This window comes from Schistocerca americana, chromosome 1 (assembly GCF_021461395.2).
Source record: "Schistocerca americana isolate TAMUIC-IGC-003095 chromosome 1, iqSchAmer2.1, whole genome shotgun sequence".
NCBI lineage: Eukaryota > Metazoa > Arthropoda > Insecta > Orthoptera > Acrididae > Schistocerca > Schistocerca americana.
This window is the reverse complement of record NC_060119.1, coordinates 143,989,057-144,015,457: the sequence shown is the minus strand read 5'-3', so window position 1 is coordinate 144,015,457 and position 26,401 is coordinate 143,989,057. Positions and strand designations below refer to the sequence as shown.

Here is a 26,401-nt window from a genome sequence, read left to right as displayed (position 1 = left end):
TTTGTGCTCATTGCTCGCAACCTGTGACTGTCCACCATTTCCTGATGGAATGCCCTTTTTTTAGCCACGTATGTTCTCATTTGTGTTCGTCATCTGAGTCTCCAGCCATTTTAGCAAACAATGTGCAGACTGTTGACCACTCCTTACGTTTTATCTGTCGTAGCAATATGGTATAGGATATTTAATCTTTAGTTCTAGTCCTCCATTTCTCTATGGCATATTTTATAGACCTTTCTCCACGTCCCTGTTTTTAGCTGTCTTCTCTTCCATTGATTGGGATTTACATGTAGTCTTTTTAACTCCTCTCTTTGTCTTCGTTTTGTACGGTTTTGATGTGGATGCATATGACCCTAGTTGTTTTTGTGCCCTTAAACAACACAAAAAAACATGTGAGATGGTTTCAAAAAATTGATCCCAACCAGGGATAATGCTTCTTGTTAGCAAGATCTTGCTGCTGTAAATTAACACTGATTTGGTGAAAATGACATAATCTTGGGATCAAATGATCTGTAACCATGCTATGTTTTGTGTGACTTTGGAGAGAGTAATACAAAAACTCAATAATGCTGTGTAGACAATTGCAAATGTGCTACACAAGAGGAAGAATGAAGCCTGGAAAAAGTTTGCTGCTGTAGTTTGTACTTCAGACAAAAAAAACATAAAAAGTATATCCAGTGCAAACGAAATGGTTGTGTTACTGTTCATTCCACCTCCACGATGGGAGAACAAATGTGCTCCATCAAACAAAAGTAGGGGACAGAGCAATGAGATGGTTCCACCCCTGCATGCGTTTTTGGGCTAATAGCGAGTCGGTTATCTTATTTATTTTTGTAACTTTTTCAAAGACTGCTATAAATTTATTTTAATAATTACCACTATGTAGAGAATACACTTTATTATCATATCTTGTTTTCTTATATTATTGTGTCATCACAGACCCAGTAAAACACACGCACACAGAGGGAGAGGGGGGTAATCTGAGCTGTTCACTGTATTGGTATTGTTGAGGGTGGCACCCTGTGGCATTGCTCTGTTGCGGTTTGTGGCAGGAGGGGGGTGGCGGGGCAGGGCAGGGATTGGCCTGTGAGTGATGGGCCAGTGGGAGCCAGTGATAGACTGATGGTCGAGAAAAATACTTTATAAGTTTTCGATTACTCGTTTCTCTGTCGTCAGAGTGAGGGAGACAAGTCCTACTCAGGCACAGCAGACTGAGTGGCGATGGTCAATGGGCGGCTGACCTCCGCCCAGCGGGATAGTACATGCATCGTCACCCTGCGGTGCTGACATCAGGGCAACCAGGAAATTGGCGGTCTGTCAGTAGGCCAAGGCCCTAACATCAGCAGCATGTTTCTTCTTCTTTTTCTTCTTCTTCTTCTTCTTCTTCTTCTTCTTCTTCTGCCTCTGCCTTTGCCTTCTGCTGTTGAGCACCTGTGCCCAAACGATTCAGCCACGGCTTGAATCTTCCACAGTGACGAGGGAAGACGCTCGTGCACAGCACGTGACATGATGCCTCCTGGCAGGAGTCTGGTGTCGCCCAGCACTGTGGCATCAGTCCTACAGGGTGGACTTTGTGCTGGAGGTGGTTTCCCTGACCCAGTCTCGAACCCGTGGTGGCAGCTGGTGGTGCCCAGTCATCCCGTTGTCTGATGTAGTCCTGGCATTGTGGTAGTATTGCTGGGCTGTGAATGAATCTGTCTCAAAATTCACAGTTATTTATACTGCTCCATGGCACATTTGTTGCACTATTGCCCCACACCTGGTCACACAGCTCACAAAGTGATTCAAGCCCTGGTGTGGCGATACCATCCTGCCCGCTCTGGCTATTACTGCTGTGAGGTGCAAGTTTTGCAGAACAAGACTACCAAGTCTTGCAGTACTTTCGTGTACATATTGCTATAACATACATGCTGCACAATACACTTATTGGCCAGCAATAGCTACCACAACGCTCCATGGAGGTTTTTTACAAATCCTTACAATTTTTACTTAAGGCTAGGTAGTGACGCTATTGTGTGTAATAATTATCATGCCCAACGATTACTTAAGTACAAGGCACTGCCACAAGTCCTCAGTTATACGTGTGAATTCATGTACTCGCTGTCCTTTCTGTGCTGGTGTGGTCCACTTGTAACCAGCAACAGACTAAAATGAAAAGTTTTCAGTTAAATCAGCAGCAGTGGAGACTGGCTAGTCGAGTCTCCTAGCATATGGGGCAACAAGTTCAGAGATGTCATAGAACCTTCTGGCAAGTTTGATGTGTGTTCAGGGCTCGTTTCTGATCTCTGATGTTTACCACTTAATAATTTGTTTCTGTATGGGATAGAAATATTAATAATTTTCTTCATTACCTATGTAGTCACATTATGCAAGAATGGACCATGATTTCAAATAAGTGAGAAATATGTGTTCAGGTTGGAGATGTAAATGTAACGAGAGGACATAAGTTGCTGTAACTTCTAATTTTAGCGTTGAAAGCAAATTCTTCTCATGATACTTCCTACAAGAATTTTTTTCCCCTCTTCATAGAAACAGACCAGAAATGAATTGTAAATGGTGCCACCCATATAGGTTTCATCTCAAACAAATTTTTTCATAGTAACACATTCTGAGAGACAAGGTTCCAAATAAAGAAAAGAAAGATCTGTCTCCAGAGTAAACGACTCAGAATAAACACAGTGAAATACCTCACACAGTCCAACAATAAACTGTATTTTGAATACCTTAATGATACTGTGTTAGACACTGCCTGTCGGTAATAAACTCCAGTGTAGGTTGCAGCATGACAAAAGAAAACAGGTGAACACAATAATTTTACTTTAACCATATCAATACATGCAGTTTAGCTTTTATTAATGTACATAAAAGTCTGAGAATAGGCGTCAGTACAAGAAATGATAAGTGGCTTGCAAGAAAATAAAATAATGGACCAGAGGTACTGATTGTTTTCAATCAGACCACTTTCCTCCCTGGGGAAGGAAGTAATATAGCAAATTCAAAAGTAAATGTTTCAAAATTCTGTAGATAACTTTGTTGCAATGTCTTGTACTGATTATTATTCATTGAACAATAAGATACTATTGAGTTTGTCTATATCTTGTTTTCAATCCTAGCTGAACTCTTATTAAACACTTGATAGTGTCACCATAAATTTCATTGTTAGCCATGAGGATTATCAAAGCAAAACTCGCACTCATACACAACTAAAAGCAGGGCAAATTGAAATTTCAACTTGAGGAATTGCAGATTTAAAAGAAATTTTGGAATAGAATGAAATTACCCATTGGCGTAAACAAGGCTGCTACAAATGACTCTCAGAGTTCTGTATTTTCCAGAGTATTACATGTACATGCATGAATAGAACCATAAACTGAGGGTTTGTATTGTGCCTGCCAGTTGACATTATGAGTGCAGTGCCTTTATGAAATAGTGACAAAGCAAGAACAGACACATTTCACTTCCAAGCTGATATTTGGCGACTATTCACTTATCTGGAAAGGTTAATCGCCACAGTGCGAGTATGTGGAGCACTGAAAATCCTCATGAAATTGTGATGCATGAATGAGATTTACTTAAGCTTAACGTTTTCTGTGTAACATCACGGACAAAGCTGTGTGGACTGTTTTTCTTCTGTGAGAAGACTGTGATAGGTACCACTTGACCCTGATACGTTCCAGTTGTGATGTTTCCCACAACTGAATGCTGATTCTGAGAATTTCATCTTCCAACAAGAAGGGGCACCCTCTCATTGGAGCACTGACGTTCATTGCTACCTAAACTATGAACTTCCAAATCGCTGAATTGGATGTAGTGGTGAATATGTTCCCATGACACCACAGGTCACCTGACGTACTGCCTTGTGACTTTATCTTTGGGGGTTCATTAAGGACCATGTTTACATACCCCCACTGCCAAGGACACTTGACCAGCTCAGAGAACACATCAGTGCTGATGTGATGACCATTGACAGATATTGCTACATAAGGTACTGAATAAACATGACTACCACTTGGACATGTGTAATGTCATTGGAGTGGTACTCATAGAACATTTGTATATTAAAAATTCGAACTTGGTGAGTTTACAGTTCTATTAATGCATCAGTCATGTTCGTACATGTAATACTTTGGAAAATATAGAGCTTTCAAATGAATGAATCATTTAGAGTAACCCTATATAAAACTGTAGTTTGCCTGAAACACAATGATATTATTTCTTTACAGAATAGCCTTCTACGAATGAATCAGTTTACTGTTTTACTTAATTTCCTTAATGCTTTAATATGTTAATTTAGTAATTTTATGAAGAAGATTGGAATTAGTAGTAGTGTAAAAGTCAATAAATATATTTCTGTAGACTTGCCATAGACATTCTGCGAAAACATTTTAAATACCTCATGCTAGTTCCTGTTCAACAGGATATATGTGATTGCATGTGGTATAAGTAAGGAATAGCACTATATATATTGAAAATAATTGTCTGCAGCACTCCCTTCGAAACTACACTATGGGTGTTATGTTTATGCATCTGCATGTCTATCCCTCTTACGCTGTCCCTATACTATCCACCATAGTGGCATCCATTTGGCCACTGGCGCCTTTTACTTTAGCCCAGTTGAGAGTCTGCATGCAGAAGCTGCCAAACTACGCTGTCCTACCACCATGACTTTCTACTCACCAGATATGCATGCCGTTTGCCTGCCATGCGTGGCAACCCATCCTATGCCGCCTCCTTTGATGACTCCTTTGATTGCCAGTATGGGGCACGTTCCTCTTCTGTGTTACGTCCTGGAGTTCACTTTCAGCTCTTGCTCCGGCAGCTTAGCTTCACACTATTGCAACTTTCCCAATGGGTGTGAACCCGTTGCCACCTTGGCTTCGTGTGGTAGCCCGTGTTCACCTTGGCCTTCATTCGCTTCCTAAGGACACTACTCCAGCCTCACTGTATCACCTTCAGTTTCACGATGTTCGCCTGGAACTTCATGATGGTACCTTTGTGTACACTGATAGCTCTCGGGCTGAGCATGGTGTCAGGTGTGCCTTTGTCATTGCTGCTGACGTTTTTTGATATCGGCTTCCGGAATACTGCTCAGTATTTACAGTAGAGCTCTTCACCCTGTATCAGGCCACATAGTACATCCGGCGACACAGGCTTTTCAATTGCGTCATATGCGCAGACTCTCTCAGTGCCCATCAAAGCCTTCGTGTGCTGTACACCAACCATCCATTAGTGCAATGGGTCTAGGAATGCTGTCACTTGCTCACTCTTGATGGGGCCAATTGTGATGTTCATGTGGGTTCCGGGTCATGTCAGTCTGACAGGTAAAGAGGCCACTGAAGCTGCTGCTAAGGCTGCAGTCCTCGTACCTCAGCCTGCTAGTTCTTATTTTCCTTCCGATGATCTCTGTGATGCCATCTGTCAGCAGGCGGTGTCACTTTGGCATCACCACTGGTCCTCCCATCATGGGAACAAGCTCCAAGTTATTAAGCTGGACAACCTCTTCTCAGTTCTCTCACCACAAGGAGATCATATTAACTAGGTTGAGTATGGGGAATTGTCTTTTTAGCCATTGCCATTTGTTAAGTGTTGCTCCCCCATCACTTTGTGCACATTGCACTAAACTTTTGATGGTCTGCCATTTCCTGATGGAATGCCCTTTTTATAACAGCTTACGTTCTTGTTTGTGTTTCCCATCTGAGTTATAGGCTATTTTAGCGAACGTCGCGCGGTCTGTTGCCTGCATTTTACTTTTTATGCATCGTAGCAATATGGCGACGGCCATTTAATTTTTAGTTATGGTCCTCTATTTCTTTATGGCGTATTTTATAGACCTTTTTCCATGTCCCTGATTTTAGCTGTCTTCTCTTCTGTCGATTGAGATTGACATGTAGTCATTTTTAACTCCTCTTTGTCTTCACGTTCACATATGACCCTAGTTGTTTTTGCACCCTAAAACAAAACAAACGAAATAACTGCAGCACATGGCAGAATAGTAGCTGTAAAAATTCAGTTTTTTCATATTTAAATAGCTTTTCTATTATAAGTAAAGATCATTTCTTCTGATGCTGCAGTCAAAGTCAATCCTTGAAGAACATGAAGAAGCAGTTAGAACTGACTCAAATAATGTTTATTACTGAAGAGAATCGTTTTCATACTAGCCAGTGAGGCAGGAGCAGTAGAGTAGACTTGATATATCTTCAAGGTCTTCAATTGGGAAAACCTGGTAAACAAAAAAACATGAGTCACTTGGGTATTAAAGGAGGGCAAAAGTCACTCCATACACTTTACAAAGATAAATAAAAGATATGGCAAATCTCTCAGTTCTCTGTTTAGACCATGGATCCTGCCGTTGTAGATCTCCATATTGTATCCTTAATTTTTTTGTTTTTCGTATGTGTGTTCTGATTAATAATTTTTATAAATTAGGAATCCTCCAATGCTGAGCGGATGATTTGTATTTCAGTAGCTGGTAAGTAGGTGCTCCTCTTCTGTCCTACATATTATTTTTGTTCTTTATTTCTTCATTGTGAAGTGTGTGGCAGAGTGTACTTCCAGTTAGGTTTTTTCATGTTCCATTCACATTCAGTGTGTGTAATAAATGACGACATGTATGTGTCTGTGTGTACTATAATTAGACCAATCTTGTCTTCATGGGGGAGTACATAGGAGGCTATACCATATCCCAAGATTTCTCACTTATCAGCAGTTCTTGAATCTTTGTAGTTTATAGGCTTACCACAGGTAGTTGCTGTCTATATTCAGGCCTTTGTCTTTTCAGCATTTGCACAAGAAATCTCCTGTGGCTCAAACCTGTGACCATTCATCATTTCTGCCCTTAAGAGAAAAAGACTGGCCATATACATGATGAACCGCCTAAAACTTGCACCACAAATATTGCGTATATGGAAAGTGATATCGATGTGCGGTTTTCACAGAATGTGTTGGTAGTCAGGGTCTCATATTGTTAGCCAGTCATCAGGTTTTAATAATACTTAGAAAGTGTAGTTTTGTGCAAACATACACTTTCCAAAATGGAACAATGCCTATTGACATTAACAACCTAAAGGTAGGGTAGATGAGAATTTCAGTGGTGTTTGTTGCAGGATTCTAATGCAAGTCGTTTACGAGATATTGTATTTTGAAAAGTTTCTACACTGACACTCGTTTGTGCCTTTCAGCCAGAGTAGTTGCTAATGTTATGTTCAGTTACAGTGTGCTTGTGTGTTCCTTGAGTGCACTGCGACTTGCTAGGCAGTTAGTGTGTGACAGTAGGTTGTGAGTGGTCAATGGGATTTACCAATGCAGAAAAAGCCAACAAGCTCATCTTGTTGGAGAGTGTAGGCAGAATGGAGTTTGTTCTTTTGTGGTATATGGGGCAAGATATCCCAATAGATGTCAACCGTCTCGGCTATTTTTTGTCAACCTCTTCAACCAGTTATGTGAAAGCACCTGTGCAACACCTATAACAGCAGGAAACAAGTGATGACAGAAGAAGAGCGAAATTAATGTTCTTGCTGGTGTTGCAGCTGAACAGCATGTTAGGAGGAAGTGGCATGAGTCAGTCAAATGTCTAATGCATTCTCCATTGACATAGGCCCATCCCTATCACTTCTCTCTTCATCAAGAGGTGCACAGAAACAATTACGAGAAGCGTGTTAACTTTTGTACATGGCATTAAGACAGGATTTATGTATCTTGTGTAGTGATGAAGCCTCATTTACCTGTCACTTACAGGTAAACTGCCAAAGCGTGCACTATTGGTCTGTTGACAATCCTCGCATTGGCCTCTTCAGGTGGAATGTCAGTGTCCATGGGATGTAAACATGTGGTGTGGGGATTGTGAACCAGCAGCTCATAGGCCCATGTTTCGTAGATGCACAAGTGTCAGCCTCCTAACAGACCACCTTTCATGAATGGTAGAAGACAGTCCTCTTCAGACTAAGAGGAACATGTGATACCAACATGATGGCTGTACAGCCACTAGTGCATGAAGTACTACTGCATGTCTTCACAAATTGTTTCCAAGTCACTGGATTGGACCCAGAGGATGTGCACCTTGGCTGGCTTGTTCCCCAGATTCGACACCTGTAGACATTTTCCTTGGGGAAAGCTGAAAGACACTGTCTACAAGGACATACCAAATACACCCGATGATATGCAACAACGAATTAATGCATTATGCTCGGACATCTCTGCCAAAATGCTAGGATGTGTACAGCAGCCATTCTGTACTATATTGGAAGTGTGTTTTGAATACAACCTGTGATGTCCAGTTATCTTTTTACTGGTCAGAATTCACATACAGTATAACGAGCGTAGATAGAAGTGTTGTTATTTAACGTGTGCTGTCCAAGGTATTGTATAAGTTTCAGTGTGGAAACTTTCAAAATTTGACATCTCGTAAACAACTCACACTAGAATCCTGCAACAAACACCATTGGCATTCTAATTTACCATACTTTTAGTTTTTGTCAATAGGCAGTGTTCCATTTAAAAAAGTGTGTTTGCACAAAAAATACACTATCTAATTATTATTACAACCTGTTGATTGGCTATCAATACGAGGCCCCGACTATCAATCCATTCTGTGAAAACGGCACTCCTATAGCACCTTCCTTTTTCGCAGTACTTCTGGTCCAAGTTTTAGGCAATTCACCTGTATGCTACATAGCCAGCACTACAGTCACCTTGTGTATTGAAGATTTGTAGCCTGCCTCTCCTCATTCAGCAACATTTACATGTGGTGCAGAAAACTTTCAGGCCACATTTCTTGCAGAATTGCTCATCTCCAACAACACCACAATACTATCATGTAAACAATGTTTTAGCTATCTGACTGACGATTTCAGAACACTCTAGGATCTGAGCGAGACATTGCCTTGTGGAATTATGTATGGTGACAGAAATTGTAGATCATTCTGAGTAAAATAGATGTATTATAAATTTAATAGCTTCAGGCCTCTTTGACATACCTCACTTTTATTTATTCCCAAAACAACATAGATAGTAATATGTTTCAAAATAGTGTTTGTTAATCTAAGTGATTTATGGAGGTAACAGGGATTCAAGTACTGAAAGAGTTTATTTCAGATGTGTTTGAGACAAGAAGCCAGATCTGCACTTTTGTGACAGCACTCACAAAATAAAGTTTAGGATAGAGAGAAAGCAGTAGTTTTGTTCCTTCCATACTGCTATGAATACTTATTACAGAAAACAGTATATGTACAAATCCTATTAAGGAAGATAGTTTGTAATTAATAATATTTCAAACTACTGTTTTTTTTTGTGAAATTATGCAACTAATTGTTTTCTTATGGAAACAATAAAATCAAGCAGACTTGAATACAGGTCAGCAGTATTCCTTTGTTGACTTCTTGCACATTGGTGGACAATTCATGAGTAGTTGTATAGGTTCTCTGTTTTTTCTGTGAAAGTGGTTTTTGTTTTCATGTAGAAGGTTTTAAACTACTTTCAGGGTGGGGACAGGGTGGTTGGGGTTGGGGCCTCTCCTGCACCATGCTCAGTCTGGACACTCAACCCCTACCTCCTTGACCAGCTCAAACTTTAATCCTTCTTTTATTCTGTTTTAATTGCTTTTAGATGTGGTTTGCCTCCTTTTCTGCTGCACCCTATTTTTCATTTTAGGGCTAGCACTCTGTTGAATGGTGGTTTCGCTCCTACTTACTTGTGTCGTCAGAGCATGTTTCTGGAGGACATCATTTACACCAGATGAACTACCCCTGAACTGACGGACTGATGACCTTGCTGTTTAGCCCCTTAACCCCTGACCAACCAATCTTTGTTCTTGCAACCATGCCAAGTTTACAACACTTTACTGTGTAGTACTACTTTTCACACACAATGATTTCTAAAATTAAATACCATAGAGTCTGGTTTATAGTGTTGTGTATTTTTATAAACAGAATTAGTAAGTAGAAACATTTTTATACATCTCACATAGAAATTTGTGGTTGGAGAATGCTAATAATTTTTAATGTTTGAGCCACTGAATTGGCACAGGCCTTTTATTTAGCTGTACACTCTTTGCCTGTGACTTGGCAAAGAACCTTCAAAGAGGACTTCAGTGATGTAGTAGTGCCGCAAATGACTGCCCTGGTCCAAGGGAGGAGGTCCTACAAATATGAACAAACAAGGAAATGAGGTACTGTTTGTATGTTTACCTTCTTTGTTTGAAGCCCACTGTTTTATTTTCTGCCATTGTAGTGATCAGACAGCTTGCTCATCAAGATATTCAGACTTCCACTATGTATACGACAATCAAAATAGTTAATGTGGTTTTAGGCCATGGTGAATGTTGCCAAGAGCAATGGTGCAATTCTATGTTAAAAGGTATGTGGTCCTGCAAACATTATAAAAATAAATTTAAAAAACTGTAAATGTGAAGACTATAGATCATCCACAAACAAAAAGACCAGGAACTAATGAGAGAAATAGACCTAGCATTTTAGCAGCAGTAATGTACAATTCACATGTCACTATAAGTCTCCTTGAAAGTGCAAGTGGCATCATTCAAAAGAGTATTCAGAGAATACAGCATTCCACCCAATTTTGTCCTTCCCACATTTCACTCCGCCAGCAGCTTCGTGACACTAGCTTTCAGAACAGATTGCAGTTCTCAGAATGGTGTCTACAAAAACTGAAGGGGGATTTGGCATTTCTATGCAGAATTACATTTATGCATGAAGCATTGTTTATATGTTCTACTGGTCAATCGAAAATCCTAGTGGCTTGGTCAATTAATGTGTGGTATGGGCTTTTTAGCAACTGCATCATTGGTTCCTGTGTTAGTGAGAGGACTAGAAATAGTCACAAGTATTTGCAATTCGTAACAGATATGCTGCCACAGTTACTGGAAGGAATCCCACAGGAAATAAGGCAGTCCATGTGGTTCCACTGTGTTCGATGTCCCACCAGTTTTGTGCAGTAAATTACAGGCCTTCTTAGCAGAACATTTGGAGGTTGTTGGATCAGCTGTCCGAGACATACAAAACGGCCTGCACACTCACCTGACGGATGCCTTTTTTCTCTATGAAGAAAATTTAATAAGATCCAAAAAAAAGGCTGACTCAGACAGAGTACGAAATGGCATATAACACTGTCCTGTGCTGTGATACGTCCTAATGAAATTAAACGTGCAGTGCTATTTGTATGGAATTGCTTTGTAGCATCCGTAGTGATGCCCAACATCAACATTTTGAGCACTTGATGTGCCAATCATGATAATAAAAACAAAAACCATACCCTAGTTTTGGTTTTGCTTACATTTGTTACATTAGGACACATGTTTGTGGGACCTCTTCTACTGATGGCGGGTACTGGTTTGTGGCATTGTTATCTTGTTACAATTTAATCAAGTTCTTTACATGTTGTAGCAGCACAGAACACAGCAGGATCCAGAGGTGTATCCAGAGCACCATCATTTATCTGCTGATGTTGCACCCTTGGCAAGACACCAACCATTTCTGTCGTTCAAAGTACTGCCATCCAGCAATAGCTGGGTCTGAGATACTGACTGACTTTTGGGAAGCTTCTGTGCTAGCCAGCAGGTTAAACACCACAAAGGAATGTGGCAGTGACACTCCTTCCATCTTTTTCAGTGCCAAAGAGCTGCATTTAAACCCTAGCGTGGTCAAGTAGGTTATGATTAGTACTACCAAGCCGCACCTGGCACTTGTCATGTCAGTCGTCACCAGGAGTTCTACTGGTGCATCCTTGGAGTTAACGCCATAACAATGTCACTGCTGTCGCCAGGCCGCGATATGAGGACCACTGTCTTACTGCCCAGGCCCTGATAGCCAACACTCTGCCGCTACCTCTACGAGACCACTAACCATTGTATCTCCCACCAGGTGCCCACAGCAGTTCTCCAGCCTTCAGTCCAGGGTTAGAGTCTAGGCAACATCGCAACCTGCCACAAATGAGAAGGCATCACTGGCTGCCCCCTGCCCAGAGTAAAGCAGCATTTTGCTGATGGCCACCACCGGCAACTCGGTGCCACCTCCCATGCAGCACTTGTACTGCACTAGCTAAATGCTATGTCTGTGATACACACTGTACCAATTGGAAATATCAGTACACCAAACTGCACCAGAGTCAAGGACACATTACAATTGCTGCTTAATATTAATGGGTTAATAATGAACTGTTTATGTTCACCAATTGTTTGTCTGCAGCTTCCCACATAACACCCATATCTGAAACCACCAAAAAGAACCCAGAGTGCCGCAGGTGGGTATTGAGCCCACTTTAACACACACCGAGTTGGCCCCCGCCAACTAGTAGTGGTCATTTGTCCCGTGATCTTTACAATGTTATGTTGTTGAAATTCTCTTTCTATGTTCTTTCCAATGGCACAGAGAAAAGTTAAAGGTCCATTTATGTTAAAAATTACGTGGATACATTTGGAAATTTGCCATCAAACTTTATGAAGGCTTCACCAAGAAATATTTACTTGCTCTGTTTATATTTTGGGTGGCCTGCTTAGCTGTTTCGTCATATATGCTCAATCTGCATCTCTTGATATGATATCAGGTTACAAGCATTTTGATTATTATGAATGAAGTACTGCAGAAAACTTTTTGAATGACGTTTGTTACATGAATAAGTTACTCTTTTTTTTTCCCTTCAGCATCTGGAACCATGAATGTTAAAGACAGCACAGAAAGCCGTACAACACAGCAGGAAGACACTGAACATGATACAAGTAAGTGACAATAGGTTGTCAGAATAAACATACATGATACATTAGTAAATTAATTTTCATTAGTTAACACGTGCATTGTGGAATACTGGTAAAACATTTAATAAAGAAGAGAACAAATGTAGGGTGGATACAATTTCTAGAAATAGCTGAATTCACAAATTGATAGTTTCTGTTGCTTTCAAATGAAGCAATAAGTCTTACATTTATGGTGTAATAACATGGTCATGTACTCCATGCTAACATAATTTCATCAGCTTTTTTAATACTTCCAGTTGTTCAATATGGTTTCACAAGTTGCAGTGTGTATACTTAATACCAGCTTGTAGACAAAAGAATGTGGTATATTTAAAACCATTTGACCTTAAATGTCTAGAAAATTGTTACAATTGCCTTTATAAACATGAAGTGTTAGTGTTTTCTAAAAGACTATAATTAAGAAAGACTGAAAAATTTCACTAAACGTGTTAAGCCCTCTAAATACCTTTCATGACAGCAAAAGAAAACAAAGCGTACCTAAAGATTATAATATTTAAGAGGGATTATAATTTACTGCCTTCTGACAAGTCATTTCCATTGCATTTGATCTTGGGCTGTACACTGTCTGCTGCCCCCCCCCCCCCCCCCCCCTACCCCTCCAACCTATTTCATTGGAAGAACTTAAATACACTGGCTATTCCCTTCATCAGCCGTCACTTACTCCATTGCTGTCACCACTTTTGGGACCTCTGACAGTTTTATCTGATGTTCCAATTAAAATCGTTAACCAAAATTGTTCAATTATTCTATTACAGCAGCCGTAACTGGATGTGTGTCACATGTGATTTTGGACAGTGATTCTGACAGTGACCTAGAGACATCGTTGCTCGAAAATAGTCATGCAGGTAAGCCCCTACCACTTCCCGCAACACACACACACACACACACACACACACACACACACACACAGAGAGAGAGAGAGAGAGAGAGAGAGAGAGAGAGAGAGAGAGAGAGAGAGAGAGAGAGTTAGTTAGTGTTAGTGAGTTTCTAATTGTAATACTTGTCTTACTGTGTTAAACATGTAACATAAGATTGTAATTCTTAATTAGTGGATGTTACAGAATTTTAAATTTGTTTGATAACTACACAAAATATTGAAAATCAAATTTTTGTTGTCCCTGGAAGGTATCAGATAGGCGCCCTGCAACTTGTTCTGAAAACTGGTGCCAGGTTCCAGAATAGTCACTTAGTAATGTAGCTATGAAAAATTTAAACTGGACATACCATAAAAATCTTGGTTACAGTAGGTAACATGTTTTAATAAATGTACACACAGCTTGCTCATTTAGCTTGTCTTGTATCCAGTCCATGTTTCCTGGTACCTTAATTTTTAATTATGCAGGTGGTGGTTCCTTCAGTTAACTTTCTATAATTCTGTTCCTCTTTTTATGATTTTGTTCCTCTGGCACAAGCATAAATTTAATTTATGACTAATTCAGTCATTTAACTTTGCTAGCCTCTGTGCCCATAAGTAGATGTGATATTGCATTCTTTTATAGATAATGCAGAGATGTAAACACCGGTTGTAGTAATGTAGCATGTGCATACGCTGTGCTGTTTATGATGCATTATCCCCTATAACTAAGTGTGGTTGAATATGTTCAATTTGGTGTTCTAAATATACTGCATATCTAAGACAGGTTATGAGCAGGAATTTTCTCTGTTAACCTTTCTAGACCTGAAGAAGAATGTGTAAAAAAACTAAATCTATAGTCTCAATATAATGGAAGGAAACATTCCACGTGGGAAAAATTATATATAAAAACAAAGATGAGGTGACTTACCGAACAAAAGCGCTGGCAGGTCGATAGACACACAAACAAACACAAACATACACAAACACAAACAAACACAAACATACACACAAAATTCAAGCTTTCGCAACAAACTGTTGCCTCATCAGGAAAGAGGGAAGGAGAGGGGAAGACGAAAGGAAGTGGGTTTTAAGGGAGGGGGTAAGGAGTCATTCCAATCCCGGGAGCGGAAAGACTTACCTTAGGGGGAAAAAAGGACAGGTATACAGGTCTATCGACCTGCCAGCGCTTTTGTTCGGTAAGTCACCTCATCTTTGTTTTTATATATAAATCTATAGTCTGAATTATATAAGGGGCTTTCAAAAAGAAACGAGCTGTAGGCGTTATTACAGAAACCAGTACCTGTATGTTAGAAGTATTAACCCTGGCTGTTGAGACACTTGCCCCACTGTGGCACAAGACGGTGAATGGGTGTCTCATAAAATTCCTGGGGCTGCAATGTTAAGGGTCAAGGTTTGTGAGTAATGCTGGGCATTCACTGTTGTCCCGTGCTACAGGAAGTGAATCAGAAGGGGAGCCATCTTGGTCAAAGAAGAACATCAGCATAACCTTTCCTGCACTCGTGTGGAGCTGTACCTGCAGAACTGGTTAACAATCGCAGCCCCGGGAATTTTATGAGACAGCCATTCACGGCCTTGTGTCACAGTGGGACAAGTGTCTCAACAACCACGGTCAATACTTCTAACATACAGGTACTGGTTTCTGTAATTATGCCTCCGACTTGTTTCTTTTTGTACGCCCCTCATAGTTTGTGACAAAAAATAAATAAACAAATAAATAAAAACATATAGTAGAGTATGAGTTGCTGCTTTCGTTTTCACACCTTCAGGATGAATCAATACATACTTTCTACTGTAGATAAAATTACCACTGACAGTTCTCATATGCACCCAAGCATTAGTGGGCATATTTCCAAATTATGCTACATGTGCTCTGTTAATGCCAACAGATTAATAAGATTATATTAATCTTTTCTTTTGCAGGCTTAGTCAGTGCACGCAGTTAAATACGAGAGGTAAGCAATGCGCACTATAACTTTATTGCATCCTTAATCATAGATGTACTCTGGTTGTATATTGTTAAATAGGTGATTGGATCTACTTGTAATTTAAAAATGGAACTCAAGCAGAAGGTGGGGAACAGAAACATCAGTGCTGGAATGTAGAGAATATGGGAAGTGAGCATTAGGATGGGATGCTGGTAAATGGCATGAGTGTCATATGTTTGTTTGAATGAATGTTTTCTTGTTTACTTGTCTATGGAGTTAACTTCCACGTTTAGTTTTTGTGCTAATGAGAAGTTTTGAGTGTAGTGTAACTGAGATGACAGATCATACTCACATTTCAGATATATTACAGATCATCACTCACATTTAAGATAGTGTGTTGAATTGCCGGTAGGCAGAAAAATAAAATAGTGATAAATGTTATGCTATCACTTTAAACAAGAAACTTGTAAGATGATTTGCAACCAAATTGGGTATGAAATGGGAAAAGTGATCATAACCATTGCTTACATGATGCGAAAGTACCTGTGGATGATACAATTCTAAAATATTTAAGGACCAGTTGCATTATATGCAAACCTTAACTGAAATAGTGTTTCATGTCACTGTCTTTCAAGATACCCAGCAGTGATGACTACACCTTCCTTCTTAAAAGGTTTCAGCACAGAAGGATTAGTAAAAATTGACTGACTGTTTTTGAAATGCCTGTCACATCTAATTAATCTCCATTTTGGGCATATTTTAACAAAAAGGCACACATGCAAACAATTTGATAGTGAATTGTATGGAAGAAAAGGCTACTAGAAGAAGGGACACATTCAGGAAGTCTTTCACACAGCACCAGGAACTGAGGAGAAATAAGAATTCAGGGGGACAACTATCCCCACCCCCCATATTCAACCCAACATACATTATTGGCTCTAAATGGTAAAATACTTGCTTATTGCTAAAATAATTTTATTTAACTTCGCTTGTGATCTGTGTCACTGAAATGTAGGATAAAATACAGGATTTTAGAATGACTGAATTTCAACAAGGAAGTACATAACTTTGGAAGTCTATACTGGGTATCTTGTCATTTGCTTGGCCAACTGATACTGGCAATCCAGCACTGTACCAGGAAAACAATTTCATTGATATTTGGTGTTAAATTAATGCCTATGACATCGGGAATAATAATTATATTACAGATACTTACAAAAACTAAGTATGTAAATTTAGAGTCCATATATGAACAAATGATTGTTAAAAAAAAGGGGTCAAATTTGTGCCAACAAGACCATAACTGCAATCACAAGCTACTGGAATTTGAACATAGGAAAGAGGCACATCTGAAAATAGCTCAGTATGTAAATTGCCATCAAAATATTTAATGTATGTGTCGTAGCAAAATCAATAAGAGTGTGATTTGATAAGTCTGGTAAATTTCCATGAAAGAATGGAACATTTTTGTTGTGCCTTCTTGATTATTCAAAGGATTGTGTAAAGCTGTTTGAATTGGTCAGCGTGTTGATTGTAATTGAAAATGGAGGAAACAGAGTTTTGTGCTGTTATGAGGTATCTTTATTTGATGGATTGGACTGCTGCACAAATCAAAACAGAATTAGATGTTCACATGGACTCTGCACCATCATTGAACATGATTTACTTTTGAATTAATGAGTTTAAACATGGTCGTACAAGCACCAAACACGAAGCACACTCCGGCTGTTCAGTTGTCTTCACCTCAAAGGAAACCACTGATAAAATCTACTATATGCTAATACAAGAATTAGTGAGATTGCTTACACTGTAGGCATCTCACCTGAGGGGGTGCATAATATCCTTCATGGAGCATTGGCTGTGAAGAAGCCGCATGCGAGGTGAGTGCCATGATTGCTTTCAGTCGACCAGAAGCACATGCAGCACAACATTTCAGTGCAATGCCTGGCAATGTTCAGTGGTAATCTGCAAAACTTTTTGTTCTGATTTGTGACTGTTGATGAAACCTGGATCTGGTATTACTCACCAGAGCTAGAACAGCAATCAAAACAATGGACAAAAGGATGGTGAAAGTGCACTGAAGAAGCCAGAGACCAGTTGTCAGTTAGTAAAGTGATGGTCACTGTTTTTTGGAATTCCCAAGAAATAATCCTCATAGATTACTTGGAAAAGGCAGAACCTTAACTGGGCCCTGTTATGCTCTATTGTCAGATCATTGAAAACTTGCAGTGGCTGGAGGGAGACCAAGGTTGGCACAAAAAGAAGTGCTCCTTTATGGGTATAATGCACCATCCCACACATAAGTGATAACAGTGGCAAAAGTGCATGAATTGGGCTTTGAGTTTGGTTCCTCGTGCAACCTGTACATCAGATTTAGCCCCAAGTGACTTTTTCTTGTTCCCTGACTTGAAGCTTTTGGTTGCCGGAAAGAAACTTGCTAGTTGCAATCAATAACTGTTTGTAGGTTTCTCAAAATGTATTTTTGTGATGGGATGAACAAGCTGGAGAATCGCTGGACCAAGTGTTCATCTCTCAAAGGACACTATTTTGAGAAGTAAGGTGAGTTGTTTATGAAACAAACATTTTTTTGTGTTTTTTACCAGATTTGTAAATATATTTTAAAAATGGAGAAATTAGGGAGCAGGGACATTAATCATTGAGAGGGACCTCTGACATTTATGGGATATTAGAAAGTTAACATTTATAATTGATCATTGGTAATTGCAAATGCATTTAAAAAAAGTCAGCAGTATGCCATTACCCATTTTAAATACAATAAAATAGAACCATAGCTGTTACGTTACTTTAAGGGCATAAGTGAGAGTATAAAATGAAATACACAAATGTTAAAAAAATGAACTTTTTACAATTTGAAATGCAGCAAATATAATGTGCATCTATAATATGAAAGAAAAATGTTCAAAATGGCAGGAAAAGAAACTGTTTACATACAACCAAATGAGTGCAAGAGCGCCTTGGTGACTAAGGCTGCGAGGACTGGCTTTGTGATGCAAAAAGCACATTCCTCTCATCAACATTCCCCTCCTTTTGTTTCAAATGCTCCTTTTCAATATTTGTAGGCTCTTACAACATCATTGTGCATTGATGGTCTGCCAACGAGGCAAAACATAGAGACCATGATTTTTTTTTCCTGAAATTGTGGATTTGAATTCTTTTGGCAGATGGAGAATTGATGTGACTACTGCCTTTTTGTCTCAGGCTGGTAATGAGTCACCCATGTTTGATCTCCGGTCATAATAGACTTCAGAAAATCCTCACCTTCCAATTCAAGTCGCTCAAGAAACTCTTCTTTGCTACTGTCCCTGTTTTTCTTGTGCTGCACTATCAGCTGTTTTGGGACTCCTCCAGTACCCTAGTGTTTCTGTGAGTGTCTCATATAAGAGAATTTGGGAGAGTCGTGGAAACATCACAGAAATTTCATCTGCTTTCGATTGGCAGTCTTCATACACAGTTCACTTAATTTTTTGCACCAACACATCGGTCAAAATGGATGGCCTTCCCCTCCTCTGTACATCATGAACATTTGTTCTGCCTCCACTAGACTCACTACACCACTTTAATGCTCTCAGTCTGTTAATAACATCTTCACTGTAAACCACTTTTTTTCTTATAAGAAAATTAAAAAAAAAAAAGAAAAGAAAGACCTGAGTAGTTGTTATTCCTCCTTTGAGTAGGAATCAAATCACACCACATGACTTGCACTTCATGGGATTTCTTACCAACATCTTTCATGCAACTGGACACTATTACATGAGTTTATGTACTACCGTGTTCCTGTGACACTTCCTCTGGTCAGGGGATCTCCCTCTACCACTTGGTGTTGGAAACCCTCAAAAAAACAAAAAGCCACAGCCTGTTGTGATCATAGTACACTTTCTTTCTGAAAATGTCTTGCATATTACTGCAAAGTCTGTTAGTTAAGTCCAGGAGCTTGACTGGAAGGATTTTTCAATTTAAATCCCGCTGTTGCTGAATTTATGAACAAAAAAGGAAACCAGGAATGAAGATTCAGAAGGTCCGGAATGGAGTGCAGATGTCGCATTTTAAGTGGACTTGACTGCCCACAGTAACATGTTTCAAGGTGAGAAACGACTTATTTCTGATGTGATCGGGATTCATTTAAAAAGAATTGCATTGTGTAAGGGACAAATTCCGACAAAAAAATTCCATCCATTTCCCTAAGAGCCAGCATTAAGCAAAATGCAAATTTTGAAGAATTCATCCTGGTATTCAAAGAATTACAAAGATACTTTTCCAAACATATTGAAGATACTACAAATCTTACACCTGTTTTTGTTTTTGAGCATATGCAGTTGGAACTACCCCCCCCCCCCCCCCCCCTACCCCCGATCTGCAATGTAGTTCCTGTTTAAAAGAGAAATTCTTTTGTGTTAAAACTGACCAGGATTTTTACATTCTTTCTGTTGGGAACAGTTTCCATATCTCCGTAATGAGGTTGCAAATGTGAAACAATATTTCAGTCAGTATATGTGCATGAAAGACTTTTCTCAATTATGGAACTAAATAAGTTAACATTACATGGCAAACCTGAATGATGAAAAGCTGCAAAATTGTCTACATCTGTCCATATGCCAACAGTTTGTACCGGACAAAATTTTGTTATGTCTTCAGTGCATCAAAGTTAATTGAATAATACTGAAAATTTGTTTTATTGATAATATAATATAAATGGATAAATTAAATATCTACTTACAAGGTAACACACACACACACACACACACACACACACACACACACAAGGATTTAACTTTTACAGGCTTTCACTGCCAGTGTCTTGTTCTTCTGGCATAAGAGTTGAAGGGGAAGGCAGAGGATATTGTGTGTTGCCCGCATACACCCTCTGCCTATGCCCGTTCATCCTGCCAGGATGAACATGCTGTACAACATGACAGTCATGACCTCGGTGCCTGTTTCACCACATGTACGATATGGATTCTTCCCCCAGACACCAGTTTCCGATACCTCCGCATTTGGGAACTAGCAGTACAACATATCCTTGCTTCTCAGCACATACTTGGCCTTAATTTATGTTAATTCCTTCCATCTCGGCATTTATCCACAGTAGCTATTCCTTTCTACACTCCATTTTACACCGAAGTGCCTAAAAAACTGTAGTCTGCAGTGCCTATATAAAATAAGGAGTGTCTGGCCCAGTTGTTAGATTGGTTACTGCTACTACAATGGCAGGTTATCAAGATTTAAGTGAGTTTGAACGTGGTGTTGTAGTCAGCGCATGAGCGATGGGACACAACATCTCAGAGGTAGTGATGAAGTGGAGATTTTCCTGTATGACCATTTCACGAGTGGACTGTGAATATCACAAATCTGGTAAGACATCAAATCTTCGACATCGCTGTGATCAGAAAAAAATCCTGCAAGAATGAGACCAACAACAACTCTTCAGTTGTTCAGTGTGACAGAAGTGCAACCCTTCTGCACATTGCTGCAAATTTCAATGCAAGTGTCATTGTGCGAACCATTCAACGAAACATCATCGATATGGACTTTTGAAGGCCCACTTGTGTACCTTTGAGACAGCACCACACAAAACTTTACGCCTCACAAGGATTTACGCCTGTCAAATCCGACATTGGACTGTTTATGGCTGGAAATGTGCTGCCTGGTCGGGCGAGTCTCATTTCAAATTGCATCTAGCAGATGGATGTGTACAGATATGGAGACAACCTTATGAAACCATGGATCCTGGATGTCAGCAGGGAACTGTTCAAGCTTGTGGAGGCTCTGTAATGGTATGGGGTGTGTGCAGTTGGAGTGATATGGGACCCGTGATACAACTAGATACAACTCTGACAGGTGACATGAACGTAAGTATCCTGTCTGATCATCTGCATCCATTCATGGCCATTGGGCATTCCGACAGATTTGGGCAATTCCAGCATGACGGTGCAACACCCTACACATCCAGAATTGCATAGAGTGGCTCCAGGAACAATCGTCTGAGTTTAAACACTTCTGCTGCCCACCAAACTCCCCAGACATGAACATTATTGAGCATATCTGGGATGCCTTGCAACATGCTGTTCAGAAGAGATCTCCACCCCCTCGTACTCTTACAGACTTATGGAAACCCCTGCAGGATTCATGGTGTAAATTCCCTCCAGCACTACTTCAGGCATTAGTAGAGTCCATGCCACATCGTGTTGTGGCACTTTTGCATGCTTCCAGGGGTCCTACATGATATTAGGCAGGTGTACCAGTTTCTTTGGCTCTTCAGTGTAGTTTCCTAATTGTTTCACTTTCTGACTTGTCTATTTTTCATCAACCCACCTCTGTTACATACAATGCACTTAGCTTCTCATTCTTATTAACTGATGTATGATGTTTTAGTAGTATCTCTGTCTTGCGTATTACCCTGTCTTCCACCTTTAAGCTCTCAGGTTTTCAGAACTCATCTGATGTAGTCCCCAAAAATCAGTCTTTCCTTCTCATCCCGTCCGGTAAGTCTCCCCTGACCCGACGTTCTGGGTGACTTCTGAACTGTACCCCTTTCCCTAAACCTCTCCAGTCCTTTTCCTTCACCCCTCATCCTTCCCCTTAAACTCTTCCAAAAGAAGGAGCTACTGGCTCCGAAAGCTTATAAAAGTTAAATCCTTTTGTGTGTCTGTTCCTCTGCCATCTAGTGAGTAGATTTTTTATTTATCCATTTATATTATACACTCCTGGAAATTGAAATAAGAACACCGTGAATTCATTGTCCCAGGAAGGGGAAACTTTATTGACACATTCCTGGGGTCAGATACATCACATGATCTCACTGACAGAACCACAGGCACATAGACACAGGCAACAGAGCATGCACAATGTCGGCACTACTATAGTGTATATCCACCTTTCGCAGCAATGCAGGCTGCTATTCTCCCATGGAGACGGTCGTAGAGATGCTGGATGTAGTCCTGTGGAACGGCTTGCCATGCCATTTCCACCTGGCGCCTCAGTTGGACCAGCGTTCGTGCTGGACGTGCAGACCGCGTGAGACGACGCTTCATCCAGTCCCAAACATGCTCAATGGGGGACAGATCCGGAGATCTTGCTGGCCAGGGTAGTTGACTTACACCTTCTAGAGCACGTTGGGTGGCACGGGATACATGCGGACGTGCAATGTCCTGTTGGAACAGCAAGTTCCCTTGCCGGTCTAGGAATGGTAGAACGATGGGTTCGATGACGGTTTGGATGTACCGTACACTATTCAGTGTCCCCTCGACGATCACCAGTGGTGTACGGCCAGTGTAGGAGATCGCTCCCCACACCATGATGCCGGGTGTTGGCCCTGTGTGCCTCGGTCGTATGCAGTCCTGATTGTGGCGCTCACCTGCACGGCGCCAAACACGCATACGACCATCATTGGCACCAAGGCAGAAGCGACTCTCATCGCTGAAGACGACACGTCTCCATTCGTCCCTCCATTCACGCCTGTCGCGACACCACTGGAGGCGGGCTGCACGATGTTGGGGCGTGAGCGGAAGACGGCCTAACGGTGTGCGGGACTGTAGCCCAGCTTCATGGAGACGGTTGCGAATGGTCCTCGCCGATACCCCAGGAGCAACAGTGTCCCTAATTTGCTGGGAAGTGGCGGTGCGGTCCCCTATGGCACTGCGTGGGATCCTACGGTCTTGGCGTGCATTCTTGCGTCGCTGCGGTCCGGTCCCAGGTCGACGGGCACGTGCACCTTCCGCCGACCACTGGCGACAACATCGATGTACTGTGGAGACCTCACGCCCCACGTGTTGAGCAATTCGGCGGTACGTCCACCCGGCCTCCCGCATGCCCACTATACGCCCTCGCTCAAAGTCCGTCAACTGCACATACGGTTCACGTCCACGCTGTCGCGGCATGCTACCAGTGTTAAAGACTGCGATGGAGCTCCGTATGCCACGGCAAACTGGCTGACACTGACGGCGGCGGTGCACAAATGCTGCGCAGCTAGCGCCATTCGACGGCCAACACCGCGGTTCCTGGTGTGTCCGCTGTGCCGTGCGTGTGATCATTGCTTGTACAGCCCTCTCGCAGTGTCCGGAGCAAGTATGGTGGGTCTGACACACCGGTGTCAATGTGTTCTTTTTTCCATTTCCAGGAGTGTATTATAAAAATTTGTTTTGTTTGTGGTCTGTGGTGTTGAGACATAGGAAATGTGAAACCAAGCTGCACGCAGTCCCTTACTACGTAAATGTGGTACAGTCACAATTTCCTCTTTTTCAAACCCCTCCTGATCAGGCTGCATGACATGGCAGAGAGGGAAGTGTGCATCCAGGTGAAAGAGCTCTGCACATGTATGAAAGCACTGCAAGTGTGCAGAGGCCATATCTGGTTTAGGGTATATATGAAAAACAAACCAAACAAATATGGGATCAAATGGTATTATCTCTGTGATTCAGCAACAGGATACATGTGGAACTTTGATTGTACATAGGTTCTGCAGGGAATGTAGACAGAATTATCCAGGCCTTGTACAGATATTGTGTTCCAAGTATTTTGCCAAAGGATGTGGCTTTTATATGGATAGATGTTACACCAGTATATTGCTGTTGGATGGGTTGTGGGAAAAAGAAACTCTTGGTGTGGGAACAGTAATGAAAAACAGAAGGGGTTTGTTAGAACTGTTCAAAATGTTGGAACTAAAAGCAATCTGATGATTTTTCAAATGAAAGAACACCTCTTGGTAGTGAAGTGGAAATAAGTAAGAGACATTTATAGTCTTTCCACAAAACATAAAGCCGCCAACACTGCTATTCTAGAGAGGGCCAAGAGAGAAATGGCGGAAATCAAAAGCCAGATGTCAACTTTTATTATGGTAAGAATAAAGCTGGTGCTGATAGGGAAGATAGCTCTTCAGTTATTATCCATTTGCCTGAAATAATGTGAAGCTGTGGAAAAACTTATTTTTCCACCTGTTTATTGTGTCAGCAGTCAACAGTTTTATAGAAATAGAAGACTAGAAGGAACATATCTCTGGTAGATTCTATGAAGACAGTGTGAAAGAAATTTGCTGAAAAGGGAGGAGATATTTTTTAGCAATTGCCCGCTTTGTACTCATAAATTGACAGGAAATTTGCATGGCATTTTCCAGAGAAAGTTCCACCTTGTGCAAACAAGGTGAATAAAGCGTGGCTGCTGTGAGGTCTGGTTGACACAGAGGGAAAGAGGAGGCTGGTAAGTGCATCAAAAGGAGGGTAGGTGGTACAATAATTGCAATGTTGGTCTTTGTGCCTCAAAATGCTTCAGGTATTACCATACTAAAATTAATTACACATTAACCACATAAAATATTGTCAGCTACATGTGCCCACTTTGAAACATTCTTGTACTATTTATGTGTATGCAGACAGAATCATAATTATACCCCTAACACTTCGGAGACTGGCTGCTTAAAGAATATTGGGCCTAGGAAACTGGCAAATTATGCCATTATTTAAGGCATTACTGGCACAAATGTAACTGGTGTATCTAAAAGAGTAATACCTACAAAAAAAAAGGGGGGGGCAAGCTTAAATATTTACTTTTCTTATTTGCTGTAGTCCTTGGATATATTACAGATTTTAAAATAATTTTAACAGAAAGTACAGTTATGTTCTCAAGGAAAAAGTGCAAGGTGACTTACTGAACAAGTTCTTCCTCTTGTGCTTCCAAAATTTCTTGCTCACTCAACAAACATGACATATTTGTAGCAGAATTATAGCAAACAGAAAAATAATGAGTACATGAACAAAATTTTGTCAATGCTGCCATATTGATTCAGCCATTCTCGACAGCAGCTGTTACATTTGATAATGTTTCTTTCAGAATGATTCTAGAAATTGATAACAGAAGACAGCAGCATTTGAGGGTTAGGTCGTGAGACATTTTTACTTTGTTCTCATATGAAATGAGTCCAGTTTTCAAACAATGGTGGCTCACACATTGAGGAAATCGCAGCCTGACCTGTAGTCAAGTGCAGTCTTTTTAACGCAAAGTTGTGGGCCAAGTTGTGCCGGGCTTGGTCTCCAAACTGTTACGAGAGAGAGCATGTAAAAGATTTTTTCTTTTCACACTTTTGATATGGTTCTTGTTTTCATTATAATGTCTGTTTGAAATGTATATTCTCAAATAAACTCCTACTTCTGTAACATAAATGCTTTTCGCTTTTAAATTATGCACACCTCGCAGTCTTGTCACATTTCTTTTATTATGGTATTAAAAAGCAATTCAGAACTATGCCAGTTCACATCAAAGCTCAGGGTGTGAAGAGGCCTATGTTGGAAGTGTTAATGATGATATATCATGTATTATGAACCACAGTTTCAACTGATTAACACTCAGTCTCTTTCAGTACTGAATTTTATTATGTTACCTCTCTTCCTACCACATTCATAAGCCATTTTTGCACATTTATGCAACTGCTACCATTTTTATAAGCTGACCCCCAGAAACAACCTTTTTTATAAGCTGACCCCCAGAATTGTAATGCTACTGAATAGGTTTGTTTGTTACCATAGAGGTATTTCCTGCTCACAAAGCCAGTGTTCAGTAAAACATCCCACTTTTAGGGCTTTCCCCACCACTCACCAAGTGGTTAGCAAACTAGACTGACATTCAGGACAAAAGCAGTTCAAGTTTGCATGCGGCCATCCTTATTTAGATTTTCCATGATTTCCCTAAATCGCTCTAGGCAAATGCCATGATGATGTCTTTGAAAGGATTTCCTTTCCTAGCCTAGAAACAATCTGACCTTGTGCATCATCTCCAATGACTTCGATGTTGACAGGACATTTCTTTTCCCAAACACTCAATAGTTCTTTCACACTT

The 26,401-nt window shown here is 40.5% G+C and overlaps 1 protein-coding gene across 4 annotated transcripts in view; it reads left to right on the top strand.

Moving 5' to 3' along the window:
- The window catches only part of LOC124551161 (SPRY domain-containing SOCS box protein 3), a 74,006-nt gene that overhangs the window by 42,165 nt on the left and 5,440 nt on the right, over positions 1 to 26,401 (top strand). For 2 of the 4 annotated variants that reach the window (XM_047126155.1, XM_047126137.1), the window contains exons 6-8: positions 12,647 to 12,721; positions 13,513 to 13,602; positions 15,555 to 15,586. In XM_047126155.1, coding sequence (XP_046982111.1) covers positions 12,647 to 12,721; positions 13,513 to 13,602; positions 15,555 to 15,577 — 188 coding nt within the window. In that variant the 3' untranslated portion in view covers positions 15,578 to 15,586. Of the gene's footprint in view, positions 1 to 12,646; positions 12,722 to 13,512; positions 13,603 to 15,554; positions 15,587 to 24,686; positions 24,706 to 26,401 lie in introns of those variants that run through there. The other 2 variants (XM_047126146.1, XR_006967789.1) reach the window with 2 other exon arrangements.